The following is a 24,794-nucleotide window of genomic DNA, read 5'->3' as shown; positions in this document are numbered from 1 at the left end:
AGCATTCGTTTTGTGCTTTAATCTCTTTGTTTTGGTTTCTATTTCAATGTAGTACATGACTCCAAGAAATATCTTGTATTTAGTAGAGAGGACTAGAGCTAAAATGCCTGGAACATCCTTAAAATGTGCAAGAGATATTTTCTTTCCCGTGAAAGTTAATTTCTGCTATTAGAGGAACCTTGGATATGGAGGAAGTGGTTTCCGGTTCATGGGACTTCCTTAGCTATCATTGCTGACTGATGCAGGCACCCAGAGAGGCTGCCACGAACTTTAATCTCAGCATTGATGTTGCATCTAGATCTAGAGCTGTAAGAACTTGGCTTCAACAAGCCCTAGAGGATCTGCTTTCTATCCCTGGGGACTGAACAGATTATTAGGAACATCTGACAGCCACATGGCCATTGACTTTATTTCAGATGCTGCTATCAAATCAGTGCCTACTACTACCTGCACTGTGGCATTCTCTGTCCTTTCTAGAAGAGCTCTCTGGCTCAAGGCCTGGTCAGTGCCGCTAAAAACTCCCTTCCAGATCCAAATAATGATCTCCCCTAAAAGGAGAGCATCCTCGAAAGAACCACCAGGGACATTAAATGGCCTCCCAGGTTTAGGTATATTCCCTTTGTTACTCCAGGGATAAAGAAGACTCCATGTCCTTTTGTGCCTGCCATGTTAAGCCATACATCGTTCCAAAGGTCAGCCCCATTGTTGAAGAGGGATAAATTTCCTCTCAGTGGGAGGCAGACTTCATTTCTTTTCAAGAATAGGCATAAATAACATTGAACCCTTGGACTCTAAATATCATTTGTTCAGGCTATGCCCTGGAACATATTTCTCTGCTCTTAACATCTTGTCTCCCTCTGGATCCTGTAAGAATCCTGTCGTTACCTGCCGTAACATCTTTAACCCCTTAAGGACCTGGCTGTTTTCTGCATTTTGCAGTGTTCTTATTTAGCTGTAATTTTCTTTTCTCCCAAATGGTGTACCCACACACAATTTTTTTTTTTTCCCCCAGAACAAGAAGTTTCATTCAGATGCTATTTTGATCATATCATTTAACTTCCTATAATTAAAAAAAAAAAAAAAAAAAATAGGGGAATAATCTCTTTTTTAATAATAGCCTTTTTTTAAAAAAAAATTCTCTTCTGCTGTGGACTAGTCTTCCAATGATGCTCAGCCAGCATTTTGGTGGACACCTGTCTGGCTGAGAATCATGGGAATTTTAGTTCACAGCTAGCATCTGCAGCTTTACTGTTGCTGCACTAACCATGATGCTCAGCCAGCATCATGGAAGTAGTATGTCTGGCTGAGCCTCATGGTAATTCAATTCAATGTGTTGGTTATTTTTAATATGCATGACTGTGCTGACAAAATCGAAGCGCGTTTTAAGTGGCGATGCGAGCACGACATTGTGAAGTGCAATTGCTTGTATTGGTGAGTTCCGCGAGATTTAATTTTTGAAATGTTGGGGGGTATGCATTGTACTTTAGGCTAGTCATTTATAGCTCCTGGTATGGGTCACTGTCAAACACCCCAATATTTGTTCAGCAGCAGCTCCTTAGTACAGTTATGCATGGGGTTGCCGGGTTGTTTGGGATCTAAAAGGCCAAATTGGGAGGTGCGCTTTTATTTATTTATTTTCATTTTGACATCTGGTCAGTCTGCGCCTATGACATCGTTGAACCATACAATATTTTTTAAAGCTAAACAACCTATAGAGACAATAACCAGCAGAGACAATAAAAAAAATCCAAAGAATCTCAAATTTTGGGCTATAATCAAAGTCCAGAAAAATTAGAGGGGAGACAACATAGAAACAGGATATGCAGTGGGTTTTTGAATTACAAACTCTGCATCCTAAAGGATAAAATGCAGAGTATGATCTTTGAGTTTTTTATAATTATGTAATTAGTTTTTTGTTTATATAAAATTAAATATGATTTTAAAAACTTTTATATTTTTTACTAGCTGTGAAATTCATCTATTAGGTGAAATTGATTTCCAATTAGTACTATTATAGCGCTAAAATCAGAATAAGATCCAACAACTATTCCAAATTAATATCAATGCATGCTACATAATATACACTTTAACATTATTATTACTATTATCTAGGGCTGCAACTAATTATTTTTAGAATAATCGATTAATCGGCTAAAAAACTGATAAAAATGCATTTCTTGTTTTTATTTACCAACCTGCCCCCCCAGTTATGCACATTTGAGCCCAGATATGCCACACTGCCTCCCAGATAGGCCACATACCCCCAGATAGGCCACATACCCCCAGATATGCAACTCCACCCTCCCCACATTTGCCTTATATACCCTATATGCCTTATACCCCCAGATATGCTACTCCAGATATGCCTTATAGCCCCCAGATCTGCCATAGTGCCCTCATAGATTCACAGCACATTGATACAATACTTTTATAAACAAATACAGGATTAATCTTCACTGCCCCCAGGATTTAGATTCCCCTTAGTTTGCACCCCTTTTCCTCTAACTGCACCTTAACTTAACCTTATTAAATTAACTCTGTCCTCAACATTAAATATTTCAATTTGGGTATCTCACGAATCCGGTATCAAAATCGTGAGTGGTGCCAGACTACCCGGGGCATACAGGCAGGATTTGGGGCTTAATTTGGTATAACTGATGTCTTGTTAAGGGATGAAGTTAGTAAATCCAGAGGCCTGGGGGTTAATAGCACTAAATGCCCACACCCTCCACACAGTCATGGCTTGGCAAGTAGTCCTGACCGTGACAAGGTGCTGTTGTGGAATCAGCTGCATGGGGCAGGCCAATATGCCCCTAAGTAGAATCCCAGAGCTGGTTAGTTTTAGGAAATATATAGTTTTAGGGGGTTAAAATGAAATATGGGACCTCTGTGTCTCAAATGAGACCTGGACCCATCAAAAATCCCATGTTTGAAAACTGTAATGTGCATGTTCCAATTTTGAACCTGCAATGCCAAAGAGACGTACCCTACCCATATATATGAGGTATTCCTGTACTCACTTTCTAAGCTTAAACGGTGTTGCTGTAATGCCTCGATGTCGAGGCATTCAGCAACACCGAGATCCGCATCATGGGCCATGTCTGGCCCCTCCCCGGGGCGTCAGCAACCGCCATTGTTTTAAACGCCCGTTTTAAAAGCGTTTAGGAGGCGATCAACGTTCACCTCCTAAACTTCAATGGTGTCGCTGGAATGCCTCGATCAAGAGACATTCAGCGACACCAAACACTTACCCCAGGACGGGCTGTGACCACTCCGGGTTGCATTTGAAATACCTTGGGGTGTCTAGTTTTCAAAAATATATGATTTGATGGGGTAAATTGCGTTGGCTGGCTTCAACGATACCCGAAATGGCACATGGGGGGAAAAATTACCAGATTTGGAAAAAATGGTTTTGAAATAGCAAAACGCTACTTGTACTTAATGCTCCATAACGTGCAGAAAAAAACATAAAAACATTGGGTATTTCTAAACTCAGGACAAATAGTAGAATATATTTAGTAGGTTTTTCCATTAGCTTTTTTGGATGAGTAAAAGATTTTTGGGGTAAAAGTCAGAAAATGTGGTTTGTTTGTTTTTTTTTGTTTTTTTTTAATGGGAAATTAGATAACATGATCAAAACAATGGTATCTGAAGAAAGCCCTTCTTGTCCTGAAAAAACAACATATAATTTGTGTGGGTTCACTAAATCAGTGAGGAGAAAATTAAATCTAAACACGAACACCGCAAAAGTGTTGAAACAGCCTCGGTCCCAATGGTACAAAAGGTAAAACACAGCCTGGTCCTTAAGGGGTTAACACACACACATTTTAAAGCATCAATAATCAAAGTTCTCACAGACTCAACTGATAACAAAATTTGTTTTGCTGACTTTAACCCCTTAATGACAAAGCCCGTACATGTACGGGCTCAAAATGCATTGTTTTCAATGGGTTTAGGGACCGCCCATTGTCCTTAAGGGGTTAAACACCTAGCATTCCACAAATATATAACAATGGCATTAATTACATACAAGGTACTTTTATTAATATTACCCTGGTTTTTAAATTCACCATATACCAATTGCACAGATGACTGATTTTTAAGATGAGACATCTTTAACCCCTTCGTGACAAAGGCTGATTTGACTTTTCGTACCCTTTGGGACAATGGCCGTTTTAACATTTCTGCGCTGCTGGTGTTTAGCTGTAATTTTCTTCTTTCCCGTTTACTGAACCCATAAAAGTTATATATTGTTTTTTTCAGGACAAGAAGGCATTTCTTTACATGACATTGTTTTGATTGTATCATATTATTTACTATTAAAGTATAAAATATATACTTTTAGTTGAAAAATCTTTTACTCATCTATAAAAGGTAATGAAAAAACCTGCTAAATAGATTCTACTATTTCTCCTGAGTTTAGAAATACCCAATGTTTTTTGCTTTTTTTTTTCTACACGTTATGGGGCAATAAGTACAGGTAGCGTTTTGCTATTTCAAAGCCATTTTTTCCAAATCTGGTAATTCTTCCCCCCCATGTGCCATTTCGGGTATCTTTGAAGCTGGTCAATGCAATTTACCCCATCAAATCATATATTTTTAAAGACTAGACACCCCAGGGTATTTGAAATGCTAGTATTTTAACTCTTTCCATGCACCATATCTACCACCAGTCTTTGTCAAACTTTGGTAGTCTTTTTTTTTTTTGCATTTGTGTTTTCACATGCATTTTACTTCAGGTATGAATAAACAGGTTCTGGTATATGTCACTGTCATAAACCACCCCAATATTTGTTCAGAAACAATGTGAGTACAGCGATACCTCACATGAATGATTTTGGCTGGCTGTTTGGGGGGCAAAAGTGCCACATTTGGGGCATGCGCATTTTCAATGTTTAACTTTGGCGTTTGGCGATCAACTGCCCATGCCCTATTTGGTACATCTCAGTGCCATTTCAGTGTCCCCAATAAAGCCATATATTTTTGAAAACTAGACACCCCAGGGTATTTTAAATTCTGGTATTTTAACTCTTTGCATGCACACATTTTACCACCAGCATTTTTTCAAAGTTGCAGTAGTATTTTGTGTGTATTTTTCCCCCACACACCTACTTTATGTATGAATTTACAGCTCCTGGTATATGCCGCTGTCACACGACACCCCAATATGTGTTCAGCAACATCTCCCGAGTACAGTGATACCCCACATGCATGGGTTTGTCATTTTTGGGGGGAACTAAAAGGCCACATTTGGGACGTGTGCATTTTTCTAATTGGAAAAGCCCGTCCTGGGGTAAGTGTTTGGTGTCGCTGAATGCCTCCTGATCGAGGCATTCCAGCGACACCATTTAAGTTTAGGAGGTGATCGTTGATCGCCTCCTAAACGCTTTTAAAATGGGCGTCAATGTACAATGTATGGCGGATGTTGACGCCCCGGGGAGGGGCCATACATGGCCCCTAGTGACGATCGTGGCGTTGCTGAATGCACCGTTTGGGTGCGGAAAGCGAATGTATATCGCACCCGCACCCGTTTAAAGTCATGACGGTCCTGGCCCGTCAATTGTCATTAACCGTTTGTTTTCAGGTGACGTGCCCCTCGTGTTATAATCCGTTTAGTGTGACTCACAGGAGTCACAGCAGCAGTTGCTACATACAGTTCCTCCCTGCAGTCACTGCCGATTGGCCCGCCCACTTCCTTTTTCCAGTCCCTCCCTGCAATCGCTGCTGGAGAAAGAAAGGGGTGGGGCCAATCGGCAGTGACTGCAGGGAGGGAAAGGGGCGGAGCCAAATTGCCAATTGGCTCCGCCCATTTCCTTAGCATCGCCATGGCTGTGACACTCATCTGAGTATAAAATTAATATTTGGGCTGCTGAAAGTTAGGGAAGGTGGGGGTTAATTTAGGGGCGGTTATAGTTAATGGGGTGTTTAGGGTTAACTTAGCGGCAGGTATAGTTAATGGGGTGTTTAGGGTTAATTTAGGGGCAGTGGTGATTCATGGGGTGTTTAGGGTTAATTTAGGGGCAGTTGTGGTTGATGGGGTGTTTAGGGTTAATTTAGGGGCAGTTATAGTTAATGGGTTAATTTAGGGGCAGTTGTGGTTGATGGGGTCTTCAGGGTTAATTTAGGGGCAGTTGTGGTTAATGGGGTCTTCTCTTCAGGATTAATTTAATGATGGGGACTGAGGGTTAATTTAATTAATTTAATAAGGTTAATTTAAGGTGCAGTTAGACTTAAAGGGGGGCAAACTGAGGGGAATCTAAATCCTGTGAAGATGAATCCTTTATTTATAAAAGTATTGTGTCTGTGAACGAGTCTGCAAATCCTATGAGGGCACCATGGCATATCAGGGGGGTATACGGCATACCTGAGGAGGACGGATTGACATATCTGGGGGTATAAGGCATATAGGGTATATAAGGCATATGTGGGGAGGGCAGTGTGGCAAGCCTGGGCTCAAATATGCATAACTGGGGGGCAGGTTGGGGAAATAAAAACAAGAAAAAAAATGTATTCTGCCGTTTGTTTTTAACATCCTATGTTACTTTATTAAATAATTTAAAATAAATGAAAAATTTAACTTTTTTTATCCGATTAATCGAAAAAATAATCGGCCAACTAATCAATTATGAAAATAATTGTTAGTTGCAGCCCTACTTGTGACGTTTTGTATGGCATTTTTAACTAAGGCAGTAGGGCAATCTTTCAAAACAAGCTGTGCACTGTAGTACTTGGTTAGGATACTTTTTTACAATATTTTCCTATCAAATTGAATAAAATCATTAAAAGAAACTTGCCATTTTAGCAATAAACTAATGCATTGCATTTCACCACTTACCCTAACACCTACAAAATCCATCTGTTTCTTATACAGAACCCCCCATAAATCTGTTCTACCAGATTTATAAAAACATAAATTCTTACTTAGAAATAATAAACTGAAAAATAATTCAGGGCACACCCTACCCAAACCTCCGTCTTTCCTGGGAAGATATATAACGTTTCTCTGAATGATGTTTAACCGATTTCCCAATATAAACCGAAAAAACAAACCTGTTATTCGAACCACCACATTTTCAGGTAGCGGGAAAACAAAACTGGTATAGATAAATATCGGAAGGAGAAACCGTTTAATGGCTTGAATTTTCTTATCAAAGGACCATTTCCAGTTCTTCCATTTTTGTATTTTATCAGAACAAATTTCTAACCTCCCTTCCCAATTTCTTTGGCCTATATCCTTTACACATCCAAATGTGATCCCTAAGACTTTAATAGTTTCTTCCTTCCTTTTAAAACAAATCGGAAACGCTTCTGTTTGATTCCCAATCCAAAGAGCCTCACTTTTATCCTCATTAACCATGGAGTTTGAAACTTTAGAGTAAATATCTAATTCTCGCTGTAATACCCTATTGTCAGCTTCAGATTTTTAAAAAACAGTAATATCCTCTGCATAAGCGCAGAGTTTGACATGCTCTGAGGCACCTCCTAACTTCACTTCCATCCCTACAATATCCTGATGCCCTTGAATTTTCCTTAACAAAGGGTCAATGCTGAAAACATAAAGTAAAGGACTCATGGGACAACCCTGACGTACTCCAGATTTAATCTGAAAAGATTGCCCCAAATTACCATTAATCAAAGGAAAACTTTCTGCTTCTTTATATAAGATTTCCAACCGTTTAACCCCTTGATGACAATTGCCGGTTCTGGCACGGCACGAAACAAAAGTCGATTATGACAAATGACGTGCCAGAACCGGCACGTCTTTAAACGGGTGCAGAAAGCGATCTACGTTCGCTTTCTGCACCCAAACGGCGTTGCTGTAATGCCTCGACCTCGAGGCATTCAGCAACGCCACGATCGGCACCAGGGGCCATGTCTGGCCCCTCCCCGGGGCGTCAACAACCGCCATACATTGTATGGCGGCGGACGCCCGTTTTAAAAGCGTTTAGGAGGCGATCAACGATCACCTCCTAAACTTAAATGGTGTCGCTGGAATGCCTCGTTTAGGAGGCATCCAGCGACACCAAACACTTACCTTTGGGTGGACTGTGACCGCTCCGGAGAGCCGCAGCTGCCGGTGATCTTCGCCATCTGCAAGATGGCGGGGGCCCGGGAAAAAAAAACAAAGTTAAAAAAGTTGGCTAGACGGTCTCAGACCCTCTAGAGAACTCTGGCTCCACTTGCAGGTTGAATACAGGTACTGCATTCAACCAAGCAAGTCAATGGAGCCCAGCTTTCTAATCACAGTGTGATTAGTAAAAATAAATTAAAAAATAAAATAAAATTAATAATAATTAGAAAAAAATAGTAAACAAAACAGTAAAATGTAAAAATAATTTCCCACTGATGTCACTATCAGGGGAACCTTCAAGTTGAAAAAAAAATTTAAATTTTTTTAAAAAAAAGGCAAAAAAAATAAAATATATATATAAAAAATATATTTTTGTGAGCAAGTCCTAAAATTAGCACATTAGCTTAAAACAATTCTCGCATGGAGAGAGTTAAAATACTGGCATATTAAATGCCCATGGGGTGTCTACTTTTAAAAAAGGTATGATTTGATGGGGTAAATTGAATTGTCCGGGTTCAACAAGGTCCCAATTAACACGGGGGGAAGGATGGCCACACATCTAATTTCCAATTAGAAAAATGCACACATACCAAATGTGGCCTTTTAGTTCCCCCAAAAATGACAAACCCATGCATATGGGGTATCACTGTACTCAGGAGATGTTGCTGAACACATATTGGGGTGTTGTGTGACAGCGGCATATACCAGGAGCTGTAAATTCATACATAACGTAGGTGTGTGTGGGGAAAATACACACAAAAGAAAACTACTGCAAACTTTGAAAAAATTCTGGTGGTAAAATGTGTGCATGCAAAGAGTTAAAATACCAGCATTTAAAATACCCTGGTGTGTCTAGTTTTCAAAAACATATGGGTTTATTGGGCACACTGAAATGGCCCGGCTCAAAGATGTACCAAATAGGGCATGGGCAGTGGATCCCCAAATGCCAAAGTTAAACATTGAAAATGTGCATGCCCCAAATGTGGCCCTTTTGCCCCCAAACAGCCAGGCAAAATCATTCATGTGAGGTATCGCTGTACTCAGGAGATGTTGCTGAACACATATTGGGGTGTTTTATGATAGTGACATATACCAGAACCTGTTTATTCATACCTGAAGTAAAATGTGTGTGAAAAAACAAATGCAAACAAATTACTACCATAAAGTTTGACAAAGGCTGATGGTAGAAATGGTGCTTGGGGTTAAAATACTAGCATTTGGAATACCCTGGACTGTCTAGTTTTCAAAAATATATGACTTGATGGGGAAAATTGCATTGGCCGGCTTCAAAGATACCCGAAATGGCACATGGGGGGAAGAATTACCAGATTCGGAAAAAATGGCTTTGAAATAGCAAAACGCTACCTGTACTTATTGCCCCATAATGTGTAGAAAAAAGCAAAAAAACATAAAAACATTGGGTATTTCTAAACTCAGGACAAATAGTAGAATCTATTTAGCAGTTTTTTTCATTACCTTTTATAGATGAGTAAAAGATTTTTCAACTAAAAGTTAGAAACAGTCATTTTTTCTAAGCGTTTCACCATATTTTATACTTTTTTAATAGTAAATAATATGATACAATCAAAACAATGTCATCTAAAGAAAGCCCTTCTTGTCCTGAAAATAAAACAATATATAATGTGTGTGGGTTCAGTAAACGGGAAAGAAGAAAATTACAGCTAAACACGAGCAGCGCAGAAATGTTAAAACGGCCATTGTCACGAAGGGTACAAAAAGTAAAATCAACCTTTGTCACGAAGGGGTTAATGAAAGTCTCAGGAATACCATAATTTAACAAGGTCTCAAACAAAAATCCATGATGTACCCGGTCAAAGGCTTTGGTTTGATCCAGTCCAACCAAGTACACACCTTCTCTCTGCTGTTTTGCGTGTTCTATCACCTCTCTCACCAATAATAGTGTATCTTGTATGCTTCGATTTTTAACTGCACATGACTGACATGGATTTATCAACTGTCCCAAAGTTAACACCTCATTATACAACATTACAAGATCAGGTATCAAAATATCAGAAAAAGCCTGATAAAATTCAACACTTAGTCCATCCGAACCTGGACTTTTGTGGCTAAGGAATTAATACTCATTTTAATTTCATCTTCCGTTACAGGTCTAATCATTTCCACAGCGTCATTTGTATCTAATACCGGAGTATCCGCATCTTGTAAATACATTTGTATTTCACTCCTGTCTATAACTTGTTTTGCAAACAGTTTTTCAAAATACGATGTAGCAATATCCCGAATTTTCCTTCCCTCTGTTTGGATATGTCCATCTTTGTCTACCAATCCTGATATGGTTTTCTTACCTATTAGTTCTTTACAAGCTTCAAATTGATCAGGAACAGAAAACCCCCAATTGTGTTAGGGGCAAACGAATAGGATTAGTGGAACGGAGAACCAAAGACCCAAAGAGGGTCCATTCGGTCTGAGGTGTGCCATGACCCACGTACCAGGTAGGCCTATAGAGGGCCACCCCGTAAATAGAGAAAAGAAAGAAAGGATAGAGGAGAAAAGAGGAAATAAAAGGAAGGAAATGAATAGGGGGGGCAGGGAGGGCAACGTTAGGAGCTGTAACGTAGCTGTGGAAGGGAGAGGCGTTGGTTAAATAACCATAGCCCCTCCCACAACTACAGGCTAATATACATCAGCCTTCACATTTGTGTTAGGGGCAAACGAATAGGATTAGTGGAACAGAGAACCAAAGACCCAGAGAGGGTCCATTCGATCTGAGGTGTGCCATGACCGACGTACCAGGTAGGCCTATAGAGGGCAAAAAGAAGACACAAAGTTAGTCGTACCATAACATGACAATATGAATGACCAAGCTTATAGAGCGAGTGACGTGAAGGCATTACGCATTCCCGAGAGATATAAAGAAGGAAACAGGAGGAGTTCCATCTGCCTAGCTTTTAATCACCTGGGCTGGAACTTATTCTTAGACGCCTCTGAGGCTGCCCCGATTACGCGAGTGGGTTAAGGCCAATCCTGGTACATAATAACCTAACATATCTGATAAACATGATTGACAACGGCTCCCTGGGGCAAAAGAAGACTGGCTTTCGGTTTCCCAGTCAAAAACCAACAACAAGGCTCCCAGGACTGCAACTGGGCACCAAACGAAATCGGTAAGAAAGAACGTAATTCGTGTACTTGGCCGGACTGATTCGTTTTCGTATGACCGAGGGACAGCACGAAATCATCAGCAACAGGACACTTCAGAGATGACTAAGAATAAAGCGTAATGGCCAGTATTACCCCGGTATAGTAATGGCCCCGGTCGCATGAACCAACTAAGGCTGACTTACCGTACCAGTAAAATAAGGATCCCAGGACTGCAGCTGGGCACCCGGGGGCATTGGTAGGAAGAAACGGTGTACTCAGACCAGATTGATTCGTTTTGTATGACCGGGTGACAGCTCGTAATGATCAGAAATGTGACACAAGTCGGAAATTTGAAGAACCGAAGCTGAATTAAGTACGGAAGCCGGCTCACCAAGCTGTGTGCATCTGAAAAATTACATGGAAGCTTAAGCACTATACATGTACCAGGACTAAACAGGATGTCCATTTAACATTAGCAAAGCTCTTACTCGCCATCCATTGATAAATTACTGGGGGACTTCACTGCCTTGACCTTGCAGACCTCTAAATACGTTATATCCGGGTGAGAAGAAATCAGAGAGGTTCTTTTAGAACTACAATATTTGATCTTAGACTTCTGCTAGGAAAAGCTTCATCGCTAAATGAAAAGGCTTAACTGTGATCACGGTGAACTAATAGCGGATAAGATCAGATTGTCCGCTCTGAGGGACAGTTTGCGTATAATCGTCAATGTGTGAAGAATATGGGTGGATGATGACTGTCGCTGAGAGAGACCAGAAGGCTCACACTGAATCCTTTCTCTAAACGTCCCACTCACTGGAGCTAGAGCCTGAGAAGCAGACATGTAATGGACTCATGGATGCGGAGCCTGAGAAACAGACATGTAATGGACTCACGGACATGGAGAAGCAGGCATGTAACGGACACACTGACGCGGAGCCTGAGAAGCAGACGCGTAACGGACTCACGGACGTGGAGAAGCAGACGCGTAACGGACTCACGGACGTGGAGAAGCAGACACGTAACGGACTCACGGACGCGGAGCCTGAGAAGCAGACACGTAACTGACTCACGGACGCGGAGAAGCAGGCACGTAACGGACTCACGGACGTGGAGCGACAACCATGAGCTTACCCCCCCATAAATTCATTGATTTAAAGGAAAACTCATCAGCCGGAATGAGGGAATCGATGCTGAAGATCGTATGGGGAATAAGGGGCAGGGAGCTTCTTGAGGTACAGCCATAATACCTGTAAAGGAACCACATGCTAAACCCTAATCAGGAATTTCGGGGAGGGATGAAAAACAGCAGCTTCTCTTAAAACCGGATTCCACACTAATAGGAGAGACATTGCTTGAGAAATAATTCCCCACTTTGCCCAATGGCATCAGTGCAAATATGACGTAGCATGAATAGACTAAAATACCAACCAGTGGTGGCAGGGCCTGCAGGAGAGGAATGGGGCAGGCCTGCCGGTGCAAGCTGGGCTTCCAAAATTGGCGAATCTCTCGTGAATTAAGGAGACCGATGCCACCCACTAGTGAGGTGAGCATGTCCCTCATTGCGCCCTGTCCACAAAACTAGATTGTGGCGGGCTGGATCTATGAGGAGGAGACAGGGGACTAGCAAACAGTAGGTAGAAAAATTCCGCTATGCTGGCCGAGGCAGAGAAAGGAATGTATCACCTTGTTAATACAGCCGACGATTTAGCAACAGACTGAGCACGGAGGGAATGTGAAGCGGTAAAGTCTGACCTAGAAGCGTGTGAACAGGGAATGGATGATCTCTCTTCTTGATCGTATAGGAATGACAAGTCTATGCAACGGAACCCGGACAGATAAATCTGAACTAACTGAATATCTAACTGAGCTCCGCGCCGGAGCAGGATGAAGACGTAGAGGGGAGACCTAATTAACTAACAGTGAGGCACGAATACTAGCTCGTGGGGCGTAACCTCCAAACGAGGAGGGGAGATTGCCTCAGGGGGGGCCGGGGGCCAACTGCCTAGTTCAAGGAGGCCGTCTATCTAAGCGGGGACGTAACGAAGTCTAGAGAATAGTGCCTCCTATCTGACTCACTAAACCTGACACTCTAAGGTTAACAACCCCACAGAACATCTGTTTCTTCCAATTATTGGAAGAGGGGCCCGGTTGTAATGACAGTAACCGACCTGCCAGTAATCTAATTATAGGAATGGGAAACCAGACAGTGAGATAAAACAGAGTACCTCAATAATCACGTGACCTGGACACTTATCCTAAATAACACGCAGCACAGTGAAAACACAAAAAACCTACACGACCACACGGCCAAGCTGTAATCATGTAGAGCAACGTGAAGAAAAATTTTTGAGCGGGACTGTTGATGCGTGAAACCGCCTCCCAGCAGAAGCCAACCATGAATACCTGAATTAGCAACAAGAGGCAAATAGCAGTACCTAAGGTGGCAGTCCGCTCGGGAACTGCTTAAGCGGCGACTAGGTAGAGAAGACCTATAGCAGAAAGTACTGGAAGACCAAAAGCAACAAACCACGTGACCTGGACACTTATCCTAAATAACACGCAACACAGTGAAAACATAAACAACCTACATGGCTTATCACACGGCCAAGCTGTAATCGTGTAGAGTAACGTGAAAAAATCTGAGCGGGACGGTTGATACGTGGAACCAGCTCCCAGCAGAAGTGGTAGAGGCCAACAATGACTATCTGAATTAGCAACAAAAGGAAATAACTGTACCTGACTAGACGACTAGTTAAGAAGACATGTAACAGAAAGTACTTGAAGACCAAACGCGACAAATATACATAAACAGACCACGTGACCTGGGCACTTGTCCTAAATAACAAGCACCAATAATGAATGAAAGAGGGGGGGCCAGCGAGAGTTCGGGGGCCAAGCACCTACTACCAGAAATACACAACCTGCACATACAAGAACCAGCACAGAGAATACATAAGAACATACAAGACTTATCCCATGGCCAAGCTGGATAGTGTAGAGTAACGTGAAGAAAATTTGAGGAGGACCGGTTGATACGTGGAGCAGCCTGCCTGCAGAAGTGGCCGAGGGCAACATACAGTTCCTCAATTAGCAATAACCGTGACAGAAATAACAGAACATGAGGTGGCTGTCCCATCTGTAACTGCTTTGGAGGCGACCAAAGCAACAAATTTATATGTTTTATATTTATATACCGTATTGGCTCGGATATAGGCCGCCCCCGTATAAAGGCCGCACCCTAAAAGTTTGGTGCTTTTTTAAAGATGTCCCCAGAGGTAAAACGCATCGTGCGGAGGTCCGCACGATGTGCTTAGACAACCTCCCGTGCCGGCACCCTCCCCCCCCGTGGGAAGTGCTGGCAGGGAGCGTATCGGGGAGTAGGATGCAGGTCCCCTGCACTGCTGCGGGGGATCTGTATCCTAACCCCGCTGCCTGCCCGGCGCCCGGGACTGCATGTCCCGGGCGTCGGGCGCTAGACCCCGAATATAGGCCGCACCCCCACTTTAAAGACTTAAAGTGGGGGGAAAAAGTGCGGCCTATATTCGAGCCAATACGGTATATATATACACGAATCATGTGACCAGCCTAAATAACACGCACTAATAGTGAACAAAGGGTTAATGAAAAAAAAAAGTGGTTAACTGGCAACCCTTATCTGACTCTAGCAACAGAAATTCTTCAAGCAGGGCCAGTTAATACATGGAACAGCCTCCCAGCAGAAGCGGTAGGAGACCAACAGAGTAAACTAGTGAATGTAGCTTGTATGCTGATTGTTATCCACACATGGTGTGTTCATGAATTAATTGGAGTTAAGTATAATTTGAACAACCACCAATGTAATTGACCAGCTGTAGCATACAATGAGTAACTCCAAGAACGATATAGCGAGCAACTGAAAATACGCTTGGATAAGGAAATGAACCTCCGGAAAAGTGCAGACATAGTAACATGAGATGAACAGTATAAAAGCATGAAAGAAAGAGAGCGTGCGTAATGATGTGTAGTGCAGGACTAGACGTATCCAACAGGTATCGGTAGTAAAAGGGTTAAGCAGGCTTAGTAACGTTTGCGTACGAGAAGTGCACCTGTGTGGCCATGCATACATATAAACAATCCGAATCGAGAAGGGTACTCAGCATAGCTCCAGTGAACTGCTACCTTTAACACAGATGTTGTAATTAGGCACGGTTAGTAAAAGAAACGTATAGAGATTACAAAGAAAGTGAAAACAGGCTTGGGAAGGTTTAGGATTGATTAACAGCACCTGTGCAGTGCCCTGTATACACAAAGCAGCCTGTAAACAACAACAAAAACCCCACGTAGACCCCGTAAATGAGTTAATAAACGACCAAGCAAGCAACGAGAAAATAAGTATAACCGGAAGGGAGGTGCCCCCTCTCGAATAACCCCGAAAAAACCTGATTTACAGGAGTCGTTTGGCTCCTGAAACGCAGACATGCCACACTGCCAATACTAGCCGAAAACCGCAATGTTCCTTCCTGAAGTTCCGTGACATCACTTCCTGTATAGCATCAGCCAACGTTAGGAGCTGTAACGTAGCTGTGGAAGGGAGAGGCGTTGGTTAAATAACCATAGTCCCTCCCACAACTACAGGCTAATGTACATCAGCCTTCACATCTGTCAAATTAATTCTCAGCCTTCAACAAGTTCATACGATCATATTGAAGTTTCCTCATTTTATCTTTTAATTCCATCAATGTGGTCTAAGTTTATACTCTCCCCATTATTAACCCTGGAGTATAATCTACTTAATTTAAGTCTTAGGGCGAGGTATTGCATATATTGAGCATTTCCTTCCTTTCGGGCTTTGGACTTAAAAAAATCAGTTTTAATATGCTCCCACCAGCTTGACATGGTGTCGTATAAACACTGTGGATTTCCTATGAGCATAATATAAATATTCTATGAGAGTGGATTAGTAAGTGTGTGAGAGTGATGGGTGTTATGCTGAATGAGTGTGTGTGTGTGTGTGATAGCATGGATGTGTAAGTGTGTGGGGGGGGGATAGCACAGCATAGGGAGGCTGTAATCATATTCCTATCATGCTCAGGTTCCAGTATGTACTGGCTGCCTGGGCATGATAGGAGTGAGATTGCTGGTAGCAATTATATATTTTTTTGTTCAATTTTGGTGTGTTAACCACACCTTTATTAAAAGTAAGTAACACACCAAAATTGGACAGAAAAATTTGATAACAATATTATATATAATAATATATATATATATTGCTAACAGCAATCCCACTCCTATCATGCCCAAGCAACCAGTACAGTAGAACCTGGGCATGATAGGAGTGTGATTGCTGTACCACCGTCAATGTTTGCCTCAGTAAATAATGATAGCAGTTATGCTGTACCACCGTCAATGTATGCATCAGTATATAATGATAGCAGTTATGCTGTAATACCGTCAATGTCGGCCTCAGTATATAGTGATAGGAGTTATGCTGTATGTAAAAGATTCTAATACATTTTCTAACCCCAATTAAGAAACTGACCATATATAATTATTGGTATAGGCAATAGTCAAAGATATGTAATCATTGTTCATAAATAAATGATTATTAAGACATATTAATAGGTTTCAATAATAGGCTTCAAGGTTTCCTTGACCTTAATTATGGAATTAAGGATTTGCTGAGCAGGCATTCTATAGATAGGATAGTAACTTGCTAATGCATGGTATAGTTGTAACTGTAAAAGGGCATTACAGTATGCGTACAGAGACCACCTAAAATAGGGTTTCGACGTGTAAAGATCTTAGTGAGCATGTTTACCCAATTAGGTGAAGACCAATAGACTGACAAGACTGACATCGTTATCCAAACCGTATATAAGTTAGGCATTGGAGCAGAGCCGGCCTTAGGCGTTGTGGCGCCCTGTGCGGACTACTCCTCTGGCGCTCCCCCTCACTACCCCCCCTTTCTGCCCCCCCTCACTGCCCCTTCAAACTACCCGCCCTCTCTGCCCCTTTAAACTACCCCCCCTCAAACTACCCCTCCCCTCTGCCCCTTCAAACTACCCCTCCCCTCTGCCCCTTCAAACTACCCCCCCTCTGCCCCTTCAAACTACCCCCCCCCCACTTACCTTGTTGCCGGAGTCCTGCGGTAAGAGTGGGAGGCATCCGTCTTCTTCTCGCTCTGCCGGCATTTCATGTTGAGCGCCGGTATAGTCCGGCGCTCAACATGAGATGCTGGCACCGCGACGGAGTCACGGAGAGTAAGGGGCGCCGAGCGGTTGCCGAGAACTTCACGAGCAACCGCTCGGCGCCCCTGACCGGGACTTAGATTAAAGCATCGTTTTTTTTTATAAACTTTATTTAACATCAATGATGTTAAATAAAGTTTTAAAAAAAAACAAAAAAAAAAAACGATGCTTTAATCTAAGTCCCGGTCAGGCGCCCCTGCAACCATGGCGCCCTGTGCGGTCGCACAGGTCGCACACCCCTAAGGCCGGCCCTGCATTGGAGAAGCATGGCAGGAGAGGTAGAGGGGAGATGTACTTGCCATCCATGGACTCTTCACGTCCCAACACTCCCTCCCTCCATCCTCAGGAATGCATAGGACAGATGCCATGAACTAAATTCCTTTCCAAGGTTTTATAAGACTTGTTTTGTATTGTTTTTGTTATCTTCTTTTTATATTCTTCTTCTATTTTTGTTCGTATTAAATGTTTCACCTTTGTTTGCCCTATATTTTTATTACACTGTATCCCTGTCAATGTTTGCCCAACGATAGAAGCTATGCAGTTTTACTGTGTGTGTGTGTGTGTGGGTCCCACGTACAGGATCCGCCCCAGGTGCCAAATACTCTAGGTACGCCCCTGCGCACAACAGTTTTTCCCAATTTTTTTTTTTATCCTTTATGCGGCCTGGAGCGTGATTCGCTCATTTACTTATGCAGTTAGTATTTCACCTTTAAAAAAACATTACAGTAAGTAATACTGTTTAACTAATACTACATTATCACACTATAATGTAGTGTTATTAACCATGAGCGAGCTGTACCAAAAATATAGAATAACAATTTAAATTTAATGTTTGCAGAAGCATATTGTGCGCACAAAATTTTGCCTCTGGGAAAATTTTTGCACAAGAGAAATTTTCTGCGCATACCACCTAAGAAAAATTAGGGAACATTGATTAGGACTTTTCAAAACTAGGGTACTCCGATGAAGCGCAGGCCAAGGAATATCCGGCCATATAGTGCAATTAAATCCCTAATCTTTAGGTGGGTGGTTTTAATTACTATTTCATGTTTCCCTGCTTTGTTGTAGGTACATAATGGTCAATCCAGAAGTATATGCTTTTTATAGCATTCTTCCTTTTTGTACACACAAAAAATATGAACAAAATTTGTCAGAGACTCCAAAGGCCTGCTTATTGCTTGTTTATGAAGGCCGCGACCGTACTGTTTTTTAAAAAAATACGGACGGTTCGGTAGGCAACAAATGACCTTAGGGCTCTCCAGACAACTAGAAACTCCAGGTAGTTTATTGGGGAATGGGGTTCCTCAGAGACTAGGCCCCTTGCACAAACTTGACAGGTGTCTGTGCAACATATATCATGTATATGGTGAAACAGTATGGGGTGATCCCAGCGCCCAATGAAATATGCCAGCTGCTATCCCTACAACACACTTAAAATACAAATACAAGAGACACAATTGTCAACGTGCGCTTGGTACAAAAAAGTTTTAAAGAGCAGGTTACTATAAATGTATTATTTCTTTTAGGTGGTATTCCTCATAGGTAGAGAAGATTTTTAAAAAAAAAAAAAAAAAAAAAAAAAAAAAAAGCATCTACTGTGTTAGAAATCAGCCCTCAATGTTAATGGTGCTATCATCTCCCGTCTCCTCATGCTCGCTGTCTTGGTGTCACCCTCGTCTCCGACCTTTCGTTCACCCCCACATTCAGTCTGTCTCTTCACTGGTTGCCTGTACGCTTCAGGATTCCTTTCAAAATCCTGACTCTTACTTTCAAAGCCCTTCACAGTGGTTCCCCTTCCTACATCACCTCACTTAACTCTAAATACACTTCTAACCAGTCTCTCCGCTCTTCCAATGATCTCCCTCTAGCCTCTCCTCTGATTTCTAGCTCTCATGAGTGCTTACAAGATTTCTCTAGGGCTGTCCCTATGCTCTGGAATGCCCTCCCCGGGCCTATAAATCTCTCCCCCTGCTTTCAGTCCTTCAAAAAATCCCTCAAAACCCACTTGTTTAAAGAAGATTGCACATTAACACCCACCATATACCTTTAGCTCACCTCTCCTAGTCCCTATTCTGCAATACTTAAACTAGTGCGGCTGGTCCATCCCTTACAATGTCATTTTTACATTTTACCTATTGTATAATACACCCTAAATCCCTCTAGATTGTAAACTCGTTTGAGCAGGGCCCTCCTCACCTGTTGTCTTTGTAAGTCAAACTGTTATGTTACATACTACTTATGTCCTGTCTACCCATTGTACAGCGCTACGGAATTTGATGGCGCTATATAAACAATAAATATAATGGTTGCACTCACAAATTAACGATCAAGAAATGGCTCCTTATAATATTATCACACTCCTTAGGTTCCAATGATTGCAAATATACGATCAGCTTATTTTTCTCATGTAGAAGGACAAAAAGGAATAATCATAGCACACACTGTGTTATGATGTACTGTATTTAACCGCTTCAGGACCTATTTTCTTTTTTTTAACCCCTTAAGGACCGGGCTCATTTTTTCTTTTTGTACCCTGTGGGACCGAGGCTGTTTTAACACTTTTGCGGTGCTTGTGTTCAGCTGTAATTTTCTCCTCACCTATTTAGTGTACCCACACATATTATATATTGTTATTTTCAGGATGGGCTTTCTTCAGATACCATATGTTTTGATCATATCTATATTATTACTATAAAAAAAAAAAAAAAAACATGGTGAAAATTTGAAAAAAAACCTTTTATGACTTTTCTTTGAAAAATCTCTTGCTCACCTACAAAAGGAAGTAAAAAAACTAGCTAAATAGATTCTATTTGTCCTGAGTTTAGAAATACCCAATGTTTTTATGTTTTTTGATATTTTTTGGAAGTTATTGGGCAATAAGTTCAAGTAGCGTTTTATGATTTCCAAACCTTTTTTTCCAAATCTGGTCATTCTGCCTCCATCTGCTCTTTGGAACATCTTTGAAGCCGGTTAACGGAATTAATCCCCATCAAACCATATATTTTTGAAAAACAGACACCCCAGGGTATTTCAAATGCTGTTATTTTAACCCTTTCCATGCACTAATTATTCAACCACACTTTGTCCAACTTTGTAATAGTAATTTTTTTTTCTTCACACGAATTGTAATTTAGTTATAAATATAAATATGAACTAATACTTGAACTAACAAATTTGATTCAATGATGAATTCAGGTCCATCAAAACCTATTTTATTACCTTCTGAAATTAGCATACCTGGGAACTTCTGGGCTCCGTCTTCCCGGAGCCTTCCCTTGGGGGACGCAGCCAGGACTGCCCACTGATGTCGGTGGGAGGTCCTGGTGATGTTGGGGGCGTTCCTGATGAAATGGGGAAACGCCCCCATTTAAAGGGAGAATGGGCGGGGAGCGGGTCATGTCAAGAGAATTCGCGTCTTGACCCGGAGAAGCATTGCTTCACCCGGCAATCTCTGGGTCAAACCCGGAGAGAGTTCCCAGGTATGAAAATTTGCTAAGTTATTTGAGTTATTTTAGACAAATATTTCCTACCAAATCAATTGATAACTTTAATCCCAAACGGATTTTTAAATATTTACTTTCTTAACATCTCTTCCAGGTATGATGTGGAGTTGTTTCAGAGGATTGAACACCTTATCGGGAAGAAATTGCCAGCCTTCCCAACCCAAGAAGAAGAAGTGATGATGTTAAATGAAAGAGTGTCCGAAGCCCAGAGATTTGCCCGTGTTGTAAGTTTGTGCTTGTTTTATAGTTACAAACCCAATACGTTAAGATACATGTTTGTCAGAAATATCCCTGAACAAGTTATACGACTAGGTAACTGGGAAGAATAAATTAATGAGCCAGAATATAACAAAACATTGAAGGTTTTTTTTTTTTTAATTCAGGAATTAAGAGAACTTGGAGAGAGAAAAAAGCGTCCACTGGAATTCATAACTCAAGACACAGAAGACTCTTTAGTGATGAGGAAAAAAGTAGCAGGTGGAAAGTTGAAAAGGAAAGCCCGCTAATCGGCAATCACAGGATCTTGAAATTGTAATTTCCCATTTCTAGAATGTGTATATAGCTATATATACATGTTAGTCGTATTGTATTGCCATAGCAACTTGTGGAATGGTTCAGACACTTGGAACAGTGCTGTGTTTACAAAACAGTTTTAAACGTTTGCGCCAGTCACTTATGTCTCCACAATGTCTCATTATACTTTGTACAAACTTTGTTTAAACTTTTTTGTTTTTCTTAAGATTAAACAATTAATAGGTAAAAGTTATAGCAGTATTGGCGTGAATCAGATCTTGACGGTAATGGTTAATAAATATTTCAGTTTAAAGTCTAAACATGGATTAGTCCATAATTTTTCTTTTTGTGTGTTTGTTAGTCTCATAGTTGTTCCTACATGCTTAATATGTTCATCTACCTTCACTTACCCAGTTGCACTAGATTTTTTTTTTGTAATGAACATTTAAGTAACTAGTACAAACTAAAAAAATAGGTAATTTATAATTTGGTATTTAAAAAAAAAAAAATCCCAATCCCTCATCATAAAAGAAGGGCATTTCTTTCTTGGCATCTGCTTGATCCTAAACGCCCTCCTTTTTAACCTTGTATTATTTAAGACAAGGTCTCACATCTTGGCTAGCTGCAGAAGAGGTCGATGAGCAGTAATGCAGTTGTCATTGCCCGTGCAAAAGTGAGGGCTGCATTTGCTGAAAGAGATTCAAATTAAATTAGAGCAAATGTAAGTAGCGAAAACACACACCGAGTTTGTATTGGAGGGAAGAAGCAGTGACTGTAGCTGAGGCAGAAATTTTAGAGGATTTAGCAAACCCCACCAGTGAGAGAGACTGCAACATACGTGAGCTTAAATCCAATCATCATAACAATTTGGCATACATCAGACTATGTGCTGCAACATGCTAAGTCAGCTGACCGCCTACATTCAGCTCTAAGAGCAGAGTCAACCCCTGCTGAAAAGCCACAACAATGTCCTGTCTAGGGCTGCAACAACTAATCGATAAAATCGATAATAATCGATTAGTTGAATCGATTTTTATCGATTATAAAATAAGGGTTTTTTTCAGAGCAAATGCTCTGAAAAATATCCCTCGTTTTATAATCCGTTTAGTCTGACTCACAGCTGCAGCTCCTACGTACAGTTTCTCCCTGCAGTCACTGCCGATTGGCCCACCCTCTTCCTTCTTCCAGTCCCTCCCTGCAGTCACTGCCGATTGGCTGCCAGGAGGGACAGGGAGAAAGGGGCGGGGCCAATCGGCAGTGACTGCAGGGTGAAAGGGGCGGGCCAAAGTGCTGATTGGCCCTGCCCATTTCCTATACTGTCCAAATGGCTCAAGAACTCATCTAACTGGTGAGTATAAAATGTATATGTGGGCTGCTGAAAGTTGGGTGTTTAGGGTTAATTTAGGGGCAGTTATAGTTAGTGGGGTGTTTAGGGTTAATTGTGGTTGATGGGGTGTTTAGGGTTAATTTATGGGCAGTTGTGGTTGATGGGGTGTTTAGGGTTAATTGTGGTTGATGGGGTGTTTAGGGTTAGTTTAGGGGCGGTTATAGTTAATGGGGTGTTTAGGGTTAATTTAGGGGCAGTTATGGTTAATGGTATTCTGTTAAGGGTTAATTTAATGCTGAGGACTGAGGGTTAATTTAATTAATTGAGGGGAATCTAAATCCTGTGTTAGCTCTGTATTTATAAAAGTATTGTGTCTGAACGAGTCTGCAAATCTATGAGGGCACTATGGCATATCAGGGGGGTATACAGCATACCTTGGGAGGACGGAGTGACATATCTGGGGGTATAAGGCATATAGGGTATATAAGCCATATGTGCATGTCTGGGGGTATGTGGCATATCTGGCAGGCAGTGTGGCAAGCCTGGGCTCAAATGTGCATAACTGGGGGGGGCAGGTTGAGAGTTTTTTTACTTTATTAAATTATTTTAAATAAATGAAAAATTTACATTTTTTTATCCGATTTAATCAAAAAAATAATCGGCCAACTAATCGATTATGAAAATAATCGTTAGTTGCAGCCCTAGTCCTGTCATGCAGCAATTAACCCCCTTCTTACAAGAAGTCAGGCTTCAGTGCGATCTATATCCAGACTACTAAACTCGTACGTGTACATCCATTTACCGTCCATTGATGGGCCAGGCACGTCACGCAAAAACGGTCAGATGACGACCAATGACGTGCCTGGCACGTCGTTTCATTAAAGAAGCTTAAACGGTGTTGGTGTAATGCCTCGATGTCGAGGCATTCAACAACACCGAGATCGGCATGAGGGGCCATGTCTGGCCACTCCCCGTGGAGTCTGAGTTTTAAAAGAGTTTAGGAGGCGATCAATCATCGCCTCCTAAACTTCAATGGTGTCGCTGAAATGCCTCGATAATGCTGTGACCAGTCTCCAGACCCTCTAGAGAACTCTGGCAGAACACTTGCAGGTTGGATACAGGTGCTGCATTCAACCATGCAAGTCAATGGAGCCCGGCTTTCTAGTCACAATGTGATTAGTAAAATATTGAAAAAATAATAAAAAAAAAAAAATAAATAAGTGGTAACATTTAAAAATTATTTTGCATCAGAGGAACCATCCAGTTCCAGCAAAATGTAAAATAAATTAGCGCTGTATCTTCCCAAACATTTTTACATGGAAAAAACATGTTAAAGCACTTCAAATACCTAAGGGGTGTCTAATTTAAAAAAATGAATGGTTTGATAGGGCATAGGCACAGACTGACCAAAATGGGGGGGCGCACTTCCCAAATGTGGCCTTTTAGCCCCCAAACACCACTCGGAAGATGTTGCTGAACACATATTAAGGTCTTGTTTGAAAGTGACGTACCAGGAACTGTAAATCCACAAAAAAAAATCCAAAGGAGCTGTAAATCCAAAAAAATAAATTACTACCACAAAGTTTGACAATGGGTGGGAGAAGAATTAGTGCATTGAAAGGGTTAAAATTAGAAATACCATCAAACCATATATATTTTGAAAACTAAATTGCATTGGCCGGCTTCAAAGATACCCGAAATAGCACATGGGGCAGAATGACCAGATTTGGGAAACAATGGTTTTGAAATAGCAAAAGGTTACTTGTAATTATTGCCCAATAACTTGCAGAAAAAAAGCAAAACAATATAAGAACATTGGGTATTTCTAAACTCAGGACAAATAGTAAAATCTATTTAACAGGGTTTTTCATTAGCTTTTTTGGATGAGTAAAAGATTTTTCAAATAAAAGGGAGAAAAAGTTTTGGATTTTTTTTAAATTTTTCATCATATTTTATAATTTTTATTATAGGAAATTGGATAATACGATCAAAAGAAAGCCCTTCTTGTCCTGAAAAACAATATATAA

General features: G+C 41.2%; 1 protein-coding gene across 1 annotated transcript in view; it reads left to right on the top strand.

Moving 5' to 3' along the window:
• The window catches only part of DDX47 (DEAD-box helicase 47), a 66,090-nt gene extending 44,330 nt beyond the window's left edge, over positions 1 to 21,760 (top strand). The window contains exons 11-12 of the mRNA XM_053469069.1: positions 21,022 to 21,151; positions 21,311 to 21,760. Of these exons, the coding sequence (XP_053325044.1) occupies positions 21,022 to 21,151; positions 21,311 to 21,433 (253 nt within the window). The 3' untranslated portion in view covers positions 21,434 to 21,760. The remainder of the gene's footprint in view (positions 1 to 21,021; positions 21,152 to 21,310) is intronic.
• The last annotated feature ends 3,034 nt before the right edge of the window (positions 21,761 to 24,794 follow it).

The sequence above is a fragment of the Spea bombifrons genome, chromosome 6 (genome assembly GCF_027358695.1).
Source record: "Spea bombifrons isolate aSpeBom1 chromosome 6, aSpeBom1.2.pri, whole genome shotgun sequence".
In the NCBI taxonomy this organism is placed as follows: domain Eukaryota; kingdom Metazoa; phylum Chordata; class Amphibia; order Anura; family Pelobatidae; genus Spea; species Spea bombifrons.
This window is presented reverse-complemented; position numbering and strand designations above follow the sequence as displayed.